The sequence below is a fragment of the Zonotrichia albicollis genome, chromosome 6, assembly GCF_047830755.1.
Source record: "Zonotrichia albicollis isolate bZonAlb1 chromosome 6, bZonAlb1.hap1, whole genome shotgun sequence".
Lineage (NCBI taxonomy): Eukaryota > Metazoa > Chordata > Aves > Passeriformes > Passerellidae > Zonotrichia > Zonotrichia albicollis.
The window spans coordinates 51188182-51207169 of NC_133824.1; the positions used below are offsets into that span (position 1 = coordinate 51188182).

The 18988-nt window shown below is 36.6% G+C and overlaps 1 protein-coding gene across 1 annotated transcript in view; it reads right to left on the reverse strand.

The window, feature by feature from the left end:
• Positions 1-1211: 1211 nt before the first annotated feature.
• The window catches only part of KIF18A (kinesin family member 18A), a 31119-nt gene continuing 13342 nt past the window's right edge, over positions 1212-18988 (reverse strand). The window contains exons 10-17 of the mRNA XM_074543766.1: positions 18468-18630; positions 17769-17933; positions 17230-17351; positions 16810-17048; positions 7148-7631; positions 6511-6615; positions 3968-4077; positions 1212-1795 (exon numbers count right to left, since the gene is read on the reverse strand). Coding sequence (XP_074399867.1) covers positions 1656-1795; positions 3968-4077; positions 6511-6615; positions 7148-7631; positions 16810-17048; positions 17230-17351; positions 17769-17933; positions 18468-18630 — 1528 coding nt within the window. The 3' untranslated portion in view covers positions 1212-1655. The remainder of the gene's footprint in view (positions 1796-3967; positions 4078-6510; positions 6616-7147; positions 7632-16809; positions 17049-17229; positions 17352-17768; positions 17934-18467; positions 18631-18988) is intronic.

Consider the following 18988-nt stretch of genomic DNA (forward strand, 5'->3'; position numbering starts at 1 on the left):
AATATGTACCTAGCTAACAAATCTATGATCAACTTCTGATTGAATCACTCTCAAATCACAGGTTTTAATTTTCTCAATACCTTTTTTTTATCCCTGCAAGTGTTGCAACTGAACCAAGTGATTCCACTCAAGTGCCTGCCAAAGCCATTAAGAAAACATGGGATTCATCAGTTTTATGTTTTGACTATCAAAATGGTGCATGCACAAGCTTGTCTCAGAACTTTTCAAGATTGCTGTGGACATTTGTGTGTCTTACATGTCATGAGAGCAATGAAAGTAACAAGTATATTTAGCAAAACCCAACATGCCTCTTGTACACATGACAGCAACAAAAGAAGCTCCCTCTACATTTTACAACAAACACTGAGAATCTGAAAAAAATCTCAAAACTCAAAAATAGTCTTTACAACTTCAGCTGTATCAAAATCATAAATTCAAATTAATTCCAAAATCTTGCTGCTCATCATGATAGGGAAATATTGAAGTGACCCTCCCTCTTTGTTCTACTGAAATGACTTCACCTTGCTATGTGGACACATCCCAAATCCTAGTTTTCAGGCTTCACAGAAACCTTTTCCCAGTTCTCATTACACTACAAGATCCCAGGCTCACCACATATCAACCATAATCCTGTTATAATGCAACTAGGAGGATTCAACTTCTCTCTCTTAGTATTTTTAACTAGCAATGCCTATTTCTTAAGAAATTATTTCCTCCTCTTTGAACTTCCCCAATGAAGACTGCTCCTGCACCACGGTCTGCTCCTCCCAGAGGTGGTCCTGGAAATTTCTGCAGGCGGCTCCCATTTCCTTCTTCAGAGGCTTGTGAAAAATGCTCCTTCAATGTGTCAAGCATGAATTCTGCAGCACAGTAGTGAACTGATCAAACTCTGGGAAGCTCCTTGCTTCAGACAGTTCTGACACCACAAACTGCTTACAGGACTTCTTCCTCTGGCTCTCACAGACTGGAGAAATTCACTTCACCTGCACAGGCCCAACAGAGCAGAATGACATTCTGAAGGCTGGGCAGCCTGTCAAGGTTACAGCACAGCTATACATTGCTCTGTCTCTGAACATTAATGATTTGCTAGAAGTCATTATAAACAGTATGTACTTATAACAATATTTGTCAAAATATATTTAGAAATTTTTCATAAAAGAAAGGAACATCTTTTGCTAGAAATACATTTCACATTACATTGCTCTTAATATTAAATTTTATTTGCAGTCATTAATAAAAGACATTTACAGCTGAATTAAATTGAAAAAACAGAACAGGAACATTTACAACCAAGTAACAGACAAAAAACCAGAAAGACAAAAAAAAAAAGGAAAAAATGCCAGTTTTGGAAATATTTTTCTGTCTCTTGGAACTCCACAGGTCACCCATAGATGTTAACAATCTAAGAGCATCTAAGGCATTGTAATGCTAAGCATGAACATGTTCCAATATTAGCATCTGCCTAACTTGCTTCCAAATGAAAATCTATTTTAACACAAGGAAGCCACTCCAATGAAAATAATTTAGGGGTCAAAATAACTTTTGTAAGATTTCCACCACGAAGCTCTCAAAACTATTTACAAGAGGAAATCACAATTAATCCTATTCACATTTGCTATCCATCAATCCCGCTTGAAATAGGGATGAACTCTGAACTAAATCCTATTTTTTTTCTTGGAAACACGAAGTAAAAGATTTTTTGATTTAACATCCAGTGGGACATTTCCTTGAGAAAGGCTTCTAATGAAGTTCCTTGGCACAATCTGTTCTTGCTTCCTGCTCTTCATTTTAACTCCTAGTGAAGAAAGAAATGCTATTAGAAACAGAGAGAAACTCCTTTAATAAACATAAGTAGACAGTAGCTGACATGGACCTCCTTTTCATAATAGGTCTAAGAGTTTTTACACATTCCTTTCCTTTACTGAAAGCCTCATTTTAATATGCAAACATGTAATCACTCTTAGCTCAGTAATGCAGTGTTTTAATTGTCTAGAAAGCTCCATGATTAGACCCTCAACTGACAGGGGATGCTATTAAAAAAGCACAATGGTCTATCAAAATATGTAGAAATATGAAAAAATGTTATTAATCCTTCTTATTATAGAATAGCATTGAAAAATAAACACTATGTTATTATAGAAAGTTTTGTCTTTTTAATCTGAAAACAACCCTCTCTCTTAGGTGTTTGGTTAAGGTTTATTCTGCTCTTGTAATGCATGCTCTCAAAAATCACATCTATTAATCTTTGATTATTCAGTTCAACGCTGAATAATCAAAGTTTTATTCTCATTTCAAAATGTGCTTCTGCACTCCATAGCTCCTTAATTCCAGAGTTGAGATTGAAGAGTGGAACCTTCCTAACCTGATCTGCTGGAGCAGACATAGGAGCAGACACAATCTACCTAATAAGTCACTTAGACAGAGCTTGACTCAGATATTCAGTTTCCAGAAAGCTTCTTGTAACACAACCTCAACATTTCCAATAATATACAGAGTCAGACCTTTTCCCTCACATTCCCTCAGCAGTTTTTATTTAAAAACATGTATGTGCTGTAAAACCAGTGTATTGCCCATAGCACTGGAAAAAGCTATACAATGGAAATGTTTTCTCACATTGCTTTTCTATTTCATAAGAAAAGCAGACTAAAATTTTAAAACTAATATTGGATCTCCTCTGGATAGCCCATTAAGTGTATCTCTGAAGACAGAGAGGAAAAGGAGGCCGAGATGAAGGAAAATTGTACAGATTTAGCATATTAAAATCTGCTTCAGGTGCCAAGCGACTTGATGCCATGCACTAGAAAAGGCAGAGGTTTTTATAGAATTGTGAAGACATTTGTGAATATTGGCTGAAAAAATTATTCTAACTGATTTTATCACAGAAAAGATTTATGCACCTCAGAGAGAAGCCATATAATTGACCAAACTCTCACACAACAGAACTTGCTAATATTATTATCAGCAGTATGTTAAAAGCAAAATAATTTTGCCTCTGTTATTGTTTTTGCCCAAACTAGTCCCAAATTTTAAGACCAATAAACCTCTGAAAATACATTTTATCTGTTAAAACAAATCAGTTTGGTGTTGTAAAATAAAGCAAAGAATTAAAAACTGGTATGGAAATTATTAGACAATTGTATTTCTTGATAAGCCACACTTGGGCAAAGACATAATTAGTAATAAAAATTTCTCAACAAGTTAATAAACTATTCTGATGGAAGACCTTGACTCCTGGGAAAAAGCGTTTCCCAACAACCTTGTAATAATATTGAATTGAATTCTGATTAGTTACTATCTGTATAACTGACATTCTGACTCTTTTTTTAAACAAAAACCTACTACTCAAATCAATGGCTTAGTACACTGTTATAGCAACATGTGCTATTAAAGTGACAAAATTAACTGAGAGACAAGTGCAAAATTAATTAACTTGTACAATCACTGTTACCAAGGTGATGCCTGTCCCAGAAACGGACACCTTGTGCAGGCTGCCCTAGAGCAGGGGCTGGGCAGAGCTACAGAACAAAGCAGGGATTGATTCAAAGCATCTCCTCCATGGATCCACCTTGGGCAGCACCAGAGCCCAGCCAGGGCTGCACCCAAGATGAACCAAAATGGCCCCAAAATGCAGGAGCGCTCCCGGGCTCTCTCCCTGGGATCAGTTCTGCTCCATTTGCACCTTGCAGTTCATTGTCCCATTCCAGCTTTAGCCCAGGCACTCCCACCCTGCTTGTTTTTCTCTCTGCAGCCCACGGGGTTTGTGCTCTGGGGCTGAGATTGGGATCATTTGTCCTTGGTGCCCAGCTGGAGCAGGAATTGTTTTGTCTCCCTGCTCTGTGCACAGAGCTCACCATCCCTGAATATGGAGCTCAGACCCACAGGCTGAAGCAGCACAGAATGTGAAAAACACCAAAGCCAAGGGCTGAGGCAGCCAAGGCAGTGTCCCCAGGCCAGCCCTGACACTCACCAGCCCCCTGGGGCACTCTCAGGGCCGCGTGGCTCAGCAGCACGTCCTGCCGAGAGCGCTTGGCAGCCACCGGCGCCTGCAGGCTGCCCAGCACCGCGTTCGAGGTGGAGCTGCAAAAGAGCCACAAAGAGTTTGCCTTCAGTACAGCCACTGCTCAAAGGGCTTCTGGCTTGCAATGTAGAAATACTTTAAATATTATCCAGTGTTCACAGAATCATAACAGAACGCAAGGAATAAACTAATTTATTATGTATATCTATGGATACTTTGCCCTTTCTCCTTTTTAAAAATTTACAAGAATGCTTCAGCTGTGAAAATAAGAACTAATGTTGGCACTTGTATTCAAAGGCAGGACGATATGTCACAGTTTTGTTTGAAACCATAGAAGCCAGTTTGATGGCCATCATATACAAATTATACTAAGAAATAATCTTAAGGCATGTTACAAAACCCTTGAAATGACCAAGCTGTGTTTATTGAACAAATCACATTTTTTTATTGCTACAATAACTTTTCTACAGCCTCCAACACAGTTGGAGGGGGTGGCTTCATAGCAGACAATACTTTTTAACTAAGCTGCAAGAAAACTATTACAGCTTCAAATTCATTAAAACAAAACCTCTATATTTTATCCACAGCACTTTATGTGATGGACTTAAGGTCTACAGTGAAAATTATGAACCTATCTGATCTAGCCCTTCTGCAATTGCCTCACAAACTTCCTCGGTTCCACTCTGCCAGACAGCCTCGTAAACAAGCTAATGGTATTTATGTCCCAAGTTCCTAGGCTTTTCCTATTCCTGTAATAAATATTGTATTATTTCCACTTTAGAGTCCCCTAACTCACACTTTCTTAATAATAATTTTCTGCCTAAATGAAAATATATAGCAAGCGGCAAAGACTAAGACTTTCCTTGTGCCAGTCCTAAAAATCTACTCATGCATGCCTCTTTCATGAGAACTTATGCCAATAAAAATATACCATTATTTGGTAAAATAGTCTCTTATGACTGACTTGCCTCTAATCCCTTGTCCTGAAAATACAACTGTTTCAAATTATACTCATAATGCAGACCATATGACTGAAATTTATATTTTTATTCTAGCATTAGTAGGAGATGAATGACTGGATTGAGCCACTTCAATTAGGGAAAGCATGGGGGAGAAAAGAGGGAAAAAGTAAAGAAGAGAAAGGAATAAAGGCACTCTGAAAAGTAAGAGCGTACTCCTTTTCTCCTTCAGAAATGTGTTTTTATTCCTTCTCTTGATCACCAACTGCTAGACAAAACCAGAAAAAAATTAATTCTACAGGCAAGTTACTGAGGCACTCTATAAAAGGAACAGAAGTTGTGGGATTCTTCTGTAGCGTACTAGGAAATAAGTTTGAGACACAGAAGGAACAAGGTGAACAGAAACAGCTACTCTTTTGGGAAGAAATAAGCATATATATAAATGTTTTAAAATTATTGCACAGTTATTACAAAAAAAAAGTACCTCAAAAGCCTGTCTGAGAACTTTTACCTTAAGACTAGACAAATCAGGCTTCAAAAGTTCTCTCACCCTTCCTTAGAGAGAAAGTAGAAAAAACTAGCTTGCCTTCAGAGAACAGCTGATTCATTTTGCTAAATTCATAATCAGCTATTTGAAAAAGTGAACAGCGCCTCCTTTCTCATTCTAGAGCAAAAGAGTTTATTCCTCCTCCTATCAAGACAGTTTAGAACAGTAATTGATAACAATCACAACAGTTACATGAAACTAGACCAGATGACTGATCTTTGAGGATAATTCTCTATTTTAAAGGTGCTAATAAACAAAAAAAGCACTAAAGCTTCTTCCATGTCCGGTAATCTGTCTTGGGATCAAGACAGATGCCTCGTACCAACAGTGTAGAGATATTATTTATAAGACCTGTGCAGTGGTAGCTCCACTCATGTCTAGCAACAGGTCATTTGTAACATGATTTTAAAAATGGTTGTATCAATTTCTGCTTTTGGAAATAGGAAAAAAAAGACCAGTTGTTTCACAGCTCATCAGGTTTAAATACAGTAAAAAAACCCCCAAAACCAAAGAAGTACATACACAAAAAAATTACAATTTTCAACTTAATGTCTATTCAGTTTCAGCTTTTCTGGTGTTCCTGCTAATAGATCTCTTTTAGGGTCATAAACAAAAGTTCTTCCTAGAGCACACTGCAAAAATTAAGTTGCAATATGAGACTGAAAATGAATTATCAGAAAATCAAAGTTGATCACCTAAGTATTGTCATGTATATTTTTTCCCCTGCTTTCTATTTTGGTAGTTTCTAATGTGCTCCAGCAAAGGTAGAACATTCTCAAAAAACTTAGATTTTTTAATTGATGACAAAATTTTTCTTTTCAGAATTATGTGCCATAGAACACATCATATGCAGGTTCAGATGACTTGTATTAGAGGTTTTCAGATTTAAAACATTAGAATGAAACTGAAGCAAGAACATAAGAAATGAAAATTCATTTTGTATAGGATTTTGTATAGGATTTTTTTAAGGATTAATTTAATCTTACCTTAGTATCTTTCTTTTTCTCTGAGCAGCTGAAGTCATTGCCATATATGAGGGCTTCTCAAATACTGGAGCAGAATTTTTGCTTCTTAGGGAAGAAAGATCAAGTCTGAAATAAAAGAATTCTAGTTTTGTAAAACATATTCTCAGTACAAGTCAAGTAAATTTGTTCTTAACTTAAACAAATATATGGTAAGTTGAAAACCGAAACTGGAAATTAATTTCATTAACGTTATTTGAAGAAGCTTTGAAGACTGAGTTCTTTTCAAGAACTCAGCAGCTTTAAGCATGGCATTTCACAATGTGGAGAGGTTACGTATCCATTTTACAAACAGAAAACATAAGGCTTAGAGAAAGTAACTTGCCTAAGGCATCACAATCAATTTAGAAAGTGTGTTATTTTTTTTTTTGTATGTATCTTCTAAAACGGGATAAGCTTTCAACTTCATTTGTTGTCACTAACATACTACTCTTTTAAAAATAATGGCAGAATTGAATTTGATGTTGATCAAAATGGAGGGTTTGATTTTCAAAATTTTAGGTGTATTTATAAAATGGATAGAAATGGAAAAACCCAGCTGTAAAGACAGGCAGGATTAAATGACTTGGTAATGTTTCTCACCCATAAAAAAGGAAAATACCTTTGCACAATGCTATTGCTGCATGGCTGTGACTCCTTCACAGATGAGTAAGCAGACATTTCAGCTGTTTCATCTGTACCTTCATAGAGAATGATAGTGGAGTTCATGAGAGTTTGGGGGCTCTCTGGGATCACGTCACACGTGGTGTCCATGATGCTGCCCTTCCTGGCAGCCACACCTGCACTGCAGGCACTGACTGTCCCCAGGCCTGCCAGGTGCAAAGGCCCCTGCAGCACAGCCTGAGCACAGAAGCTGTGCCCTGGCTTTTTGCAGGAGTCTGGAGTATCCACCAGAGGGTACACCTCCTTGGCCAGAGAATCCTCCAGGTGCTGCAAGCTGCACTGGCTGGAGGCAGGAGGGCTTGGAGCTACCACTGGAGAGTCCATCAGCTTCCTCCTCGTTCTCTTCTGTGGTGGTTCTGTGCATGCTGACACCTGTTGGGTACTGTTACTCATTTCCTGTGACGGTGTACCAAGAGAGCTGCCTGTAAAACATGAGTAATGATGGTTAGCACATCTAACTGCACATACCACTCACAGCTGGCTTTTCCCCTCCCCTTCCCTAGTGAGACATTAGCAGAAATTATCACAAATACTGTTGATTTCATATACCTATCAACTTGATCATGGAAGTGAAATTATTTCTATTGCAGCATTGTCTAAGGTGGCATTTGCTGTGACACACTGTTGCCATATTTCTCTTCACAGAGAAAAGCAAGGCACAATTCTTCCCAAAGATTTCTGAGATTCACATTCTCTGAACCTCAGAGAAAGGGAAAACACAATTCTTATCACTTGCTCTGCTTGTGTTGTGCCAAAGTAGAATGCAATATGGAGATTGTATACCCAAAGTGAGGATGTTTTGTTTCCTTGGCCTGTCAGGGCCAGCTGTGTGTGTGGGGGGGGACTGTCAGCTCACAGTCACGAGATTCCGGGCAGTGTCGGCAGATGAGTGCAGAGTGACTGCCTGGCACATTCAGTTTAGATGAAATGTATATAGTATAGAATAATAAAGTAATTAATTAGCCTTCTGATATCCACAGAGTCCTCCTCATCATTCTCTCCCCTTCATTGGAGTCACCTTTGATTTACCATAAAACTCAAAATATTACAAACGTGCATAGGTTGGCATAGTTAACCCCAGAGGTTATAGAAATAATCACAACTAAGATCTGACACATGACAAGAGGGAATGCAAGAGTAAGAGTATTGAAAATTATTGTACCACCATGACAAAACTCCTACTTTAAGGTGGTACAATCACAATAACCTAGAGCTGACTCCTGACCACAGCAGTTTTTTCCCCACCAAGTACCATGCAGAATAATGAGAAACTGTTGAAAAAGGAATGACACAGAACCATCTTGAAGGACAAAATTTTCTGACACTGCAAATGAGGAAGCAGTATTTTGCAACAAGGCAAATAAAGAAGTTAAAGTTACTAGGATTCTGTCACCCTGCTGAATCAACTGTGGGGAGCAAAGCTCTTGACTAACAACTTCCCCCACCCTCAAAAAAAAAGCAAGCAATACAGTGTAATTGGCCATTCTCATTCATCCTGATTTCAACTACTTTTCTTGAAGTGTCATAATGGTTTTATTTTCAAGTAAGTGGTAATAAAAGCAATGTCCAAAGCAAGACAGAAAAGGCCTTTCTCTTTCTCAAGCTTTCAGTGAAGGAGGATCATTTTAAGACACAGCTCACTGTTCAAATGGTGACTTAAACAGTTATAATACCAAAAAGCTGTGGAATTTTTTTAAACAAATCAAGAACAGGAGAGGGCTGTCAAAACCCAAGTGCTTCTATATTTAACTTCCAGTGTAAATTTAAGAAATGAAGCCTAGTATCCTTAAAATGCCTATGGATTGGATCCCCTTCAGCTGGCAGCCAGACTCATACTCCTCTTTTCTGCATTGCCTACTTCATGCCTATGAGCAACTCAACTGTAAAAGAACTCCTGCTTCTTAAATTGATGCAAGTTATTCAGGAATTAGCTACAGTATTCCTACAACAGTGTTGATAAATATTTATTTCTTCTAAATTTCATTCTATTTTTGCCTCAGACTAAGAAAGCTAGTTTGAACTCCTCAGTCTGAATGCTTCTACAGTTCTCTCTCATGTGTTAACACTTAGGGCACTTTAACTGTTCCAAAAACATTCTTTGAACACGACAAAGATTGATTAAGAACATGTATGCATGTTCTTAATGTACTATTTCACCTCCACAAGTTTGATTTGTTACAGAAATCAAGGCTTAAATGGTTGTAGCTTTTTCTCAGGCCCCATTTAATGTTGACCTCATTGCTCAGCTGCATCCAAACTTGCCAAGGGGCTTTACAAAAGCCGATTCCCCAAGCACAGAAATCAGATATCTTGGGAAAAGGCCCAAGCAAGGTCCTCATGCAGAAAAGCCAAGGAAGGTTGAGCCCAACACTGGTTTTGGTACACACCTTGGAACCAGACATGCCATATGATGGGATACTCAGCTAGGTGAGATGATGCCCAGTCAGAAGACAGAAACCAGAGCTGTAAAGGACAGCCAAGGATTTAACAACCACAGTGAGACCTAGACCTGTGCCAAGAGGATACAACAGGTAGTATCAAAGTATGTACAAGTACCAAGGAAATTAGATACAGGCCACAAGTCTTTTTATGTTGTCACAACTTAATTCAATAATGAAACCATTGAAAAAACAAAGCAAACACTAATTCCTCACTCAGAGGCTCAGTGTCAGAATGAGCAATGTTTAAACTGCTCATGGGAAAAGCAGTGTGGACAACTACATGAACAATTCCATGACATTGCTTGGAGCTTTGAAGAAACACATACATGGAAAACTTGGGCCTGAGAGGACTACCTGGCATGAAATAACTGAATTGTCAATTTGTCTATGTGTGCTCTTATGAACAGCTCACTTAATGTATGTAAAGGACCTTTTCTTTGTTAAAATACAAAATATATTGTTATCTTATACCACATCTAATCCGCAGCCAGCTTTCACCAGGTGAAATGCAGCAGGTTGCTGAAATGCTGACTGTAATCTAAACATTAAACTAATTCAGGGCCTGAGTGTTCCCCAAATAATCTTCACCTCCACCCAAAATAAAGAAGGCCCACTGTGATAAAGACATACTTCTCTAAGACTTGGTTGGATATAGTAACAAACAAGAAACTTATTTATGAACAATTTCAAACATCTACTCTCTATCCTTCATTATGTACTTGCTCTTTAATTTTGTTTCAGTAAGTAAAATATATACCTTAATGTAATAGACTGAAACATTTAAAAAAAAATTCTAGTCATCACAACCAAAAATTGAATCCAAATCTTTTTTAAAAAGACTTAACATCTTATATTCTTAAAAACAAAAATAAGGTTGATATAATCTAGTGTTTGAAACAACTATCCATTAAATGACTCAGGACACATTTAAAATATTCATTTATTAGTTTTTACTCCTATTTATATGCATCTGGATGTCTGTTTCAGGAAAAATAATGGTTAGAATTCTATTAGTCCATTGCTACATTAGGACAGGGAGGTTTCAGTTTCACAAAGTTTGCTTACTGTAAGACACTGAGGTTTTGCTAATGTCCTAAAGTTACTAGAAGGAAGTCTGATGGAGAAACATTTTGGTGGGAGTGCCAAGGTTTAGAAGCTTCTACAGGCCTAAATATTGGAAGCATTTTCAAATTAACTGTAAATACCAGCATTTAAATCATTAACTAAATACGTAAAGAACACAAAAGTACTGCCAACATAAATAATTTGATGAATTCCATCATACTGGAGAGCATTTTTACGGTAATACAAGTAAACTAATAATGATAGTTGCAGGAATTCTATAAAAGGCAAATATAAGCTATTAGTAAAAACAAAGACCTATTTTTAAAATCTATTTATTTCTGGAATAAAACTCACTGTTAAATGAATTTAAAACACAACAAGCTTTTTTTGTCATAAAAGTGTTGGAAATAATACAAGATATTTAAGAAGTGTTCCTTCCCACAGCTTTTTGTGAGGATATTAGATTGCTCCTGACACCATAAACAGGTAAACAAACCAGCAATATTGTATTTAACCTTCACTAAACAACATAAACCAAATATGATGTGACAAAAACAACTCCAAAATCCTAATTCCACTTTGACTTCTTGTTCTACTGCATAAAGCTTGTTATGACCTCAGGTAAATAAACATACAGCAAGAAAAACACTGAGACCCACAAAATAAAGAATTGCCACTGTTGCTGTTTCCACCTTACTGAGGAAGCAAGATACTGAAGCTAATTGATAACTTTTTGGCAAGTGCTTTTAATAGCTACTATGGAGTAGTTTATGCAAAAGGGACTTGGACAACAGAAGTTGCTACAGAAACTCTACTACTTCCATACATTCTTAAATACCTGGTACTGAGGATGATGCAGTGGAGAACCAAGTAGGGCTATTTATATTTCCTTAAAGTTCCTGAATGGATGGCTAATGGTAATCATTAAATATTGTCATTATTTTCCTACTGAAAGATAAACAACATGCTACAACTATAAAAAAATTAATTTCAAACATGTTCCATAACAAGGCAGGGATATTATGTTTATAAACTATATTTGCTTCATGTTTTATAGCTACTTCAATCTTTTGCATCAATACAATCATAGTACAGTAATACTTTTTTATTTCATGTACAAAAATTAATCACTTATATGCTTTACAGAACAGCCACAGTTAACTTGATGAAGTAGCTTAAAAGAAAAATGTGGAAGTTTTATTTCCTTAACTAGTACTTTCACAGCTACAATGTATCTCTTTAAAAACAAACATTATTCCAAATCTATTTTAAAGAAGAGATCACATATTGGCTGATCCTTAATTTCAGGCTGATGTTTATAAAAGATAATTGTCAAAATTCCTGAAGATTCTATTTAAGAGATTCACTCAGAAATTAAACATAACAGCCATCAGCCACTGATCAACCGCCCCCATCCAGTGACATGAGGGGGTGTTGGTCCTGAGTCTGCTGTATCATTTGTCCCAAAAGACTACTCAGAAGTACTGATTTATCTGACAAGAAACAGCAATAGCAGATATTTACAGCCCTGGGCACTAATATCAGAAGCAGAATGCACTATGTGTGAAACATGAGTCACAGGAAAAGTGAGCAGAGCTCATGGCAAAACAGCTCTGATGAATTGAGTTAGTTCTAATTGACATTAGGGACAAAATAATGGCCAAGACTTGTCTTTTTCTGCAACTCATGCTAATACATGCAGAAGGGGATTATTTCTGGAAACTGTGCTAAATTAAGTCCAGCAGGTTGTTCTGCTAAAGTGAAATTAAATATTAATGTATTCATTTCAATAAACATTTCTGGGCTACCACTGATTGATCAAATTACAATTCTAATCATACATTTTCATTCCTTTAACAACTGACTCATGGAATTCCAAACTGCAAATGAGGTCTAGTCAATGCATTTCAATTATTTCATATTCCTGTGACCCAAAGGCATCATCACTGTGATGGCAAGTTTCACAACAGGTTCACAAACAACAGCTGTGAACTGAAAAAGGCTCAAATCCAAGCTGCATTCTTGCAAGTCCCAGTGATCAGGTGTACTGCTTTACACAGCATGAGAAAAAACACTCAGAAGTCACCTAAGACAGTATGGAAGAGCTGCTTAGAGAAATCTTTCCTGTTCAAAGCACATGCTTTTCCTACTTTTAATAAAATCTTTTACTATGTGCAACTTTACCTCAATTTTTCCTGCCATACAAAATAAAAAATTGACTTTTCAGATCAGAATGTTTGTGACAAGGAGGGGAGGCAATGGATTCCTTTTATTTTTCCTATAAATCAATTGCATCCTCTCAGTGGTAATGTACAGTAAGGCTTTTGGAAATGGGATGCTTGAAACAATGCCAAGAACTTCCCCATTCAAAGAAATACTTGCAAATACCAGTCAGAGCTCTCCACCCATCAGGCTGAACTCTGAATACTCTATGGCTCCCCATGAATGAACACTTAAGAAAGGGTTCCCAAATACATTCTTAAATGGACTTGTTTCCACAGCCTGTGCTTTCTTTGAGACAAACAGTTAAATTGTGCATGACACTGCATGCTTATAGTTACAATAAGCATACACACGCTTCACCTAAATTTTTAATACATGTGGCAAAAAAAAAGAGAGGTTATTGGACAGCCAGCATTTTCTGTAAAAAGCAACAAATCTAACTTCTAATTAAGGTCAGAATTTTACAAAAGGTGTTTAAAGATTTCAAAGGCTAAAGGAAAAAGAAGATGGAAGGAGGTCAACTCCTGCAGTGAAGCCTTCCATGTGCTTTGGCAAAGCACATGAACTTTAATTAGCTTTCACTAGAAATCAAGAGCTGATTCACAAGAATTGACCACCTTGATAATTTGAATGAATGGACAGAAAACATCTCTATCTTTTCCTCCCATACTATGACTTTAATACTATTTAATATATGAGAGACCCTTTCCAAGGAAGTCATCCTCATTACAAACCAAGACTTGAGCATTACTACAAATCAGCTGAAATTCTTTGCTATTTTGAAACTCCTGATTGGAAGAAGGATCTTACAACAAGATAATATCAAAATCAATTAATATAATAAAGTAAAAAATATTTAGAATTATATTCCAAGAACTTATCTCTAAAGAAGACTTTTAACAGAACTAAAATAAATCCCACCACCCTTTCACCTTTGCCATTCTTCTCTTTGCAATTTTCAGATTCTTTTCCCATGTCAATTACTAGGTTTGACTTTGTTCTTCAGGATCAGTTAAACAAATGTAATCAATTCCGAAGAAACACACAAGACTTTAAGGTCCTGCTTGCATAGTTTTACCTATTCTGCAGAAATTATTTAGCTGCTTTGACCTTTTGGAGAGTGAAAGTGCTTGTAATCAGAAAAGTTATTTGACTTAAAAGACCATAATTTTTGTGTAAACATAAAATTTTTATGAACATATAATTTTTATGAAAACATCCAATAACAATTAGCTTGCATTTGAACAGTGTCATGTTTCTCTCAAAGAACCACAGCCAAAAGTTTGTGTCATTAATAAAGTTTCTGCAATAATTACTGCAACAGAAAGAATTCACATTGTCTAAATACTGATGGTTTCTTGCATCCCTCCCAGTTTAAACACACAGTAACTAAAGAGGGACCTGTAGTTTGTTCATGATTGAAATTTCCAAATTGGAAAAGGGGTGGATACTGCACGCATCCCTAGATACTTCTGAGTATCACAAGTGATACAATTATTTATTCTGTAAGCCTACACTGAAGAGAAATTACCATTTTTCTCATAATGCTTTGTGTTTTATACATTAGTCCTATAATGTGTAAAACACAATGCTACAATTTTTTAAAAAAATTGTCTTTCAAATGTGTTAACATAGGTTCAAAGCAACACCTGAGATTTGTTACTAGCAGACCTAGTAACTCAATCTAAATGCTCCAGACTTACATTTCACAGCAAGAAATCATTGCATTGCCATCAAACAAACAAACAGTTGAAGAGGAGCAATTTGGTTGTGTCTGTGCTGAATAGGAAAAAGACCCTCAAGCATTAGCAAGTGGGTTACTTTTCCCCTCCCCACTTGTATTGAAGTGATTGTATCAGCACCATTAGTATTTTAGGTAACCTTTCCCTAAAGGCTGCAAAATTTGGAGAAGAGCTGTTTCTACCATGTTGCATCTTATGAGAGGGGGAAAGGAGTAACAGTAATGCATCCTATTTCCTCTTCCAAAGAGCAAAAAGCAAATAAAAATACTACAAAAGATTTTTGTGATAATCACCAGGCAAAGACAATTTACAACTGAAAAGTCTGTCTTAGCTGAAAATTGAAAATCATTTACCTACTTGAACATGAAGTTCAAGAACTTTAGGATAATAGAATAATTGGAAAACCTACACAGAAGGTTTTCAAGAAAACCCCTTAAATAGTGTCAAATGACTTAAACATAGTAAAATGTTAATGTTTTAATAGTGGAATTTAAATAGGAGTGGAATTTAAACAAGCGTAATTTTAGTATTGATTTCACTAAGAACAGATGAGGCCTCTTCCTTTACAAAACTTCAAGAAAGGTACAAAAGAAGTAGATTAATCAAGAACTCTAACACAGCTCACTAGCATCAGAAACTAAAATTCACAAGAATGGCAACCTACATATGACAAGACAGAATCATTACAATCAATATTTCCTTAGAAAGGATATTACAGAGCTTCTGGATTAGTGTCCCTACATATTCTGTCAGAAAAAAAGAGTACCTGTACCCCAAAACCCCAGTATCTACAACCATAAGCCTATGATTTAACTGAATACCAGCTTTCACTCTTGCTGAATGAATCCCTGACACAGGCAGAACAAGAAGTGTAAGCATGCAAATCTGCTAACTTTCTTTTCCTCCTCTCTGTGGCAAAAAAAGCAAGCACACATTAAAAAGAAAAACCAACCCAAACTAAAATCAAACCAGTGCCACTCAGGAGTAAAACCCCTGAAACAACCAAAACACAAACAAAGCAAACCAAACAACTCCAACACAGTCTGAATTTGACACTGCAGACAGTGAAACACTGTGTATCAACTATTTGGTACCATCAACAGCAACAGAAACACGTGCCAAAAATCACAGACGCTCCCTATGAGGGGCAATACGTGGTTTTGATAAAATAATTCTCAAGCTGCAGAGAAGAAGAAAGCCCTCAAAAGGAGGGAACTCATTTCACTCTTCACCAGGAGTCAATGCTCTTTTTGGGACTACCAGCTTTTGAGAAGCTGAAGTATTTTTGCAGCAGTATTTATCTCTTTTTGCCTAGTTACCTAGGGATGTCTGTCAGTTATGGATTACTGGCAGTAATGAGAAAGCCTCAGGGGGTTGAGTGCTCCCTGTCCACAGCACAAAACACAAGCATGGGCCCCACAGCAGTTGCACTATCAGGATGAAATTTGGCATGTAATCCATCAGAACAGTACTATCTATAAGGATTCTTCATCCCTTTTTACCCAGACTATGCTCCAGGGCAACTCCCTTCACAGCTAAAGAAGAAAAGCCAGCAATATAGAATTATGGGGAAAAATTGGGGCCATCAGGATATAGCACAAGTCAGTTCCATGGCAGATATGGTGAATCCATTGATTCTTTGAAACAGAAACTCCTGAAATATTGTAGTAAATTGCTTCCAAGTGAACCTGTAATTAATAGTAAATCTCATCTCCCCCAAGGCTATTAGAAACTACAGAAAACTATACCTGCTTAATGTTTCAAGTCACTTTAACAGAATTATAACCAACTAACACTGATTCCTTTCCCATCAATGTCACATGAAAGATTGAAATGCAATTTTTAATAGCACTCACAGGATCTATGAACATTGATACATGGGGTACATTATAACAAGAAGAGGATGAATTCATCTGTTGCAGTGTGTGTCTAGTCATTGAAAAAGTAAATTACTTTCCCATATCCAATTAAGAATGGTGCAAAATTTATAGAAAGTGGTTCTGAGAATCAATTTTACATTTAGCTTCAGTGTCTGCAGAAGTGCAATCTGTGTATATGGATGATATCTGACTGTTGCAGGAGATATTTATAAGTACTTCCAACAAAGAAAAAGTTAATGATGTACTTACTGCATGGGGTGTTTGGCCTGCTCACAAGCTGTGGGAATGAAAAGATAGCTGACATTTCTACTTCATGGTTCTGATTTTGATCCTTTTCTTCAGTCTGGTCAGCCCAAGCTACTGATTTTTGTCTCTGAATCAGCTGCTCAACGTCTGCATATTCAGTCTCACTTAAGTCATTTGTCAGCCCAGCTTCTTTCAGCATCAGGTGCTGCTTGCGAAGCACTGGAAGTGCAGTATTTAGTACTCTGTGAAACAGCAAGAGGCAAGACAAGTTCCCTTGAGAAAACACAATTTTAACCCAGAAAACAAAAAGTTTGAGAAGAACCTTGCTTCTGTTTCAATTAAAACTAAATTCTCTAAATAGGCATTGTCAAGTTACAAGTCAGAATGTAAGTCTTATCCCACCTGCCATGAAATCATACTTACTTTTCTGTTTGCTTGTTATACTGATCTTGAAGAGACACCAGAGCCAACATGTGTTCAATCTGGGCTTTAAGAGCCTGAACTTCTAGATTTAAATGGCAATACTGCAGATCTTGACAAAGTTCCTTTAGGAAATTAGTAATAAAAATGACAATCAAACAGCTGTACATCAAACTGATGGAAAGAAACTAAAAATTTAACTAAAAATAATATTAGATCAGTAAAGATGGAGTGGAGCTATATTATTATAATAATGTTTTACAGTAGAAAAGTATTAATTATTTGATTTTTATTTACATGCATAAATATGAATTTGTAGATTCCTTTGACCAATAGTGTGTGTGTGCTGCAATCAGCATTTAAAGTCCAACAGGCCCACATGGATGCTTATCTATGCATGCCCAAACACGTTTGCCTCTTCCTGTATACTCTTTCCATATACTTAATTTTATTTCAATTATTAAGCTGTTCCTAACTCAGAGGTTTTACCCTTTGTCCAATTCTCCCCATCCCCAACCATGACAAAGTGAAAGGTGTTTTACTTTTGGGATGCTCCCATCTGGACCCAGGAGGCGCATTTCATTCTCCACACGGTGCAGCCACTTGGTGTTCTCCTCAAAGAGATTTCTCTGCTCTTCCTTCTTCTTCTGCATGCGGACATAGTGGCTGTCCAGTGCTGCAAGCCTCAGATCCCGCTTGCAAGTGGCCTGAAAAAAAAAAATCCCACCCCCCAAACCATCAGCATTTAAGGTGGAAACTTTCAAATAATGTTCACCAAATTCTCTTTAGATATAAAGATTTTTTTCCTTACTGTGATATAACATAACCAAAGAATTCCTAAGTCGAGTATGTGCTACAAAAAGCCTACTAAAGGATAAAGCACTGAGTAAAAAGGAAAATCCTGTATGTTCAAATATCAAACTCTTCTGTTGTTTGCACTGTTTCTGAAATATTCCAACTAGAAGGCACAAACCCAGCAAGAGCAAGCTGGATATAAGCAAGGCAGCATCCTAACCAGGCAGAGGGCTCCCTTTATTCATTTAGAAAAGGCCAACCATACTCTGCTCTTAACCTCAAAAATTAGATCATTACATCAACAGTCACAGAGGAGTGATAATCTGTGTTTCCCATTTGAATGAAACATTTATCGATTAATTAATTACACAGTTACTTAAGAAAAATTAACACAATTCTAACAAAATGAAGAGATGATATCCTGCACTACATTACAGAAAACTCACCTTTTCTACTCTTTCTTCAGAGCATATCAGTTGAATTTGTTCATGACATTGATTCTGGTAATATTTCTTCAGTGTATTTTCTTTCAGTTTCTTTTCGACCTTGAGGTACTCTTTTCTGATTTCTTCACGATTTGCAAAAACATTTTTAAGTATTTCTTTGTACCTAAAACCAAAGGATAATAACTAATTATTTACTGAAGACTTTTTATGACATCTCTTTGGTAAGGGAATTTTTAAATCTAAATTAATAAAACAAAGAAATGAAAAGGAAATGAGTAAAGCCTAATATAGATAGACACTAAATAAAATGTCAGTACATCAGTAAGATTTTTACGTACTTGAACTGAAAATGGGATGGGAAATTTGGAAGGAGTCACTAAAAATAAATCCTGTTATAATTATGAAGACAACACTGGGATTTAAAAGGAGTATGTGAAGGAGCTTCGGATGCCTTTCTCTAACTCCAGAAGTTGCTAACTACCTATGTTCTCTACTTGTTACATCTATTTATTAAACAGATA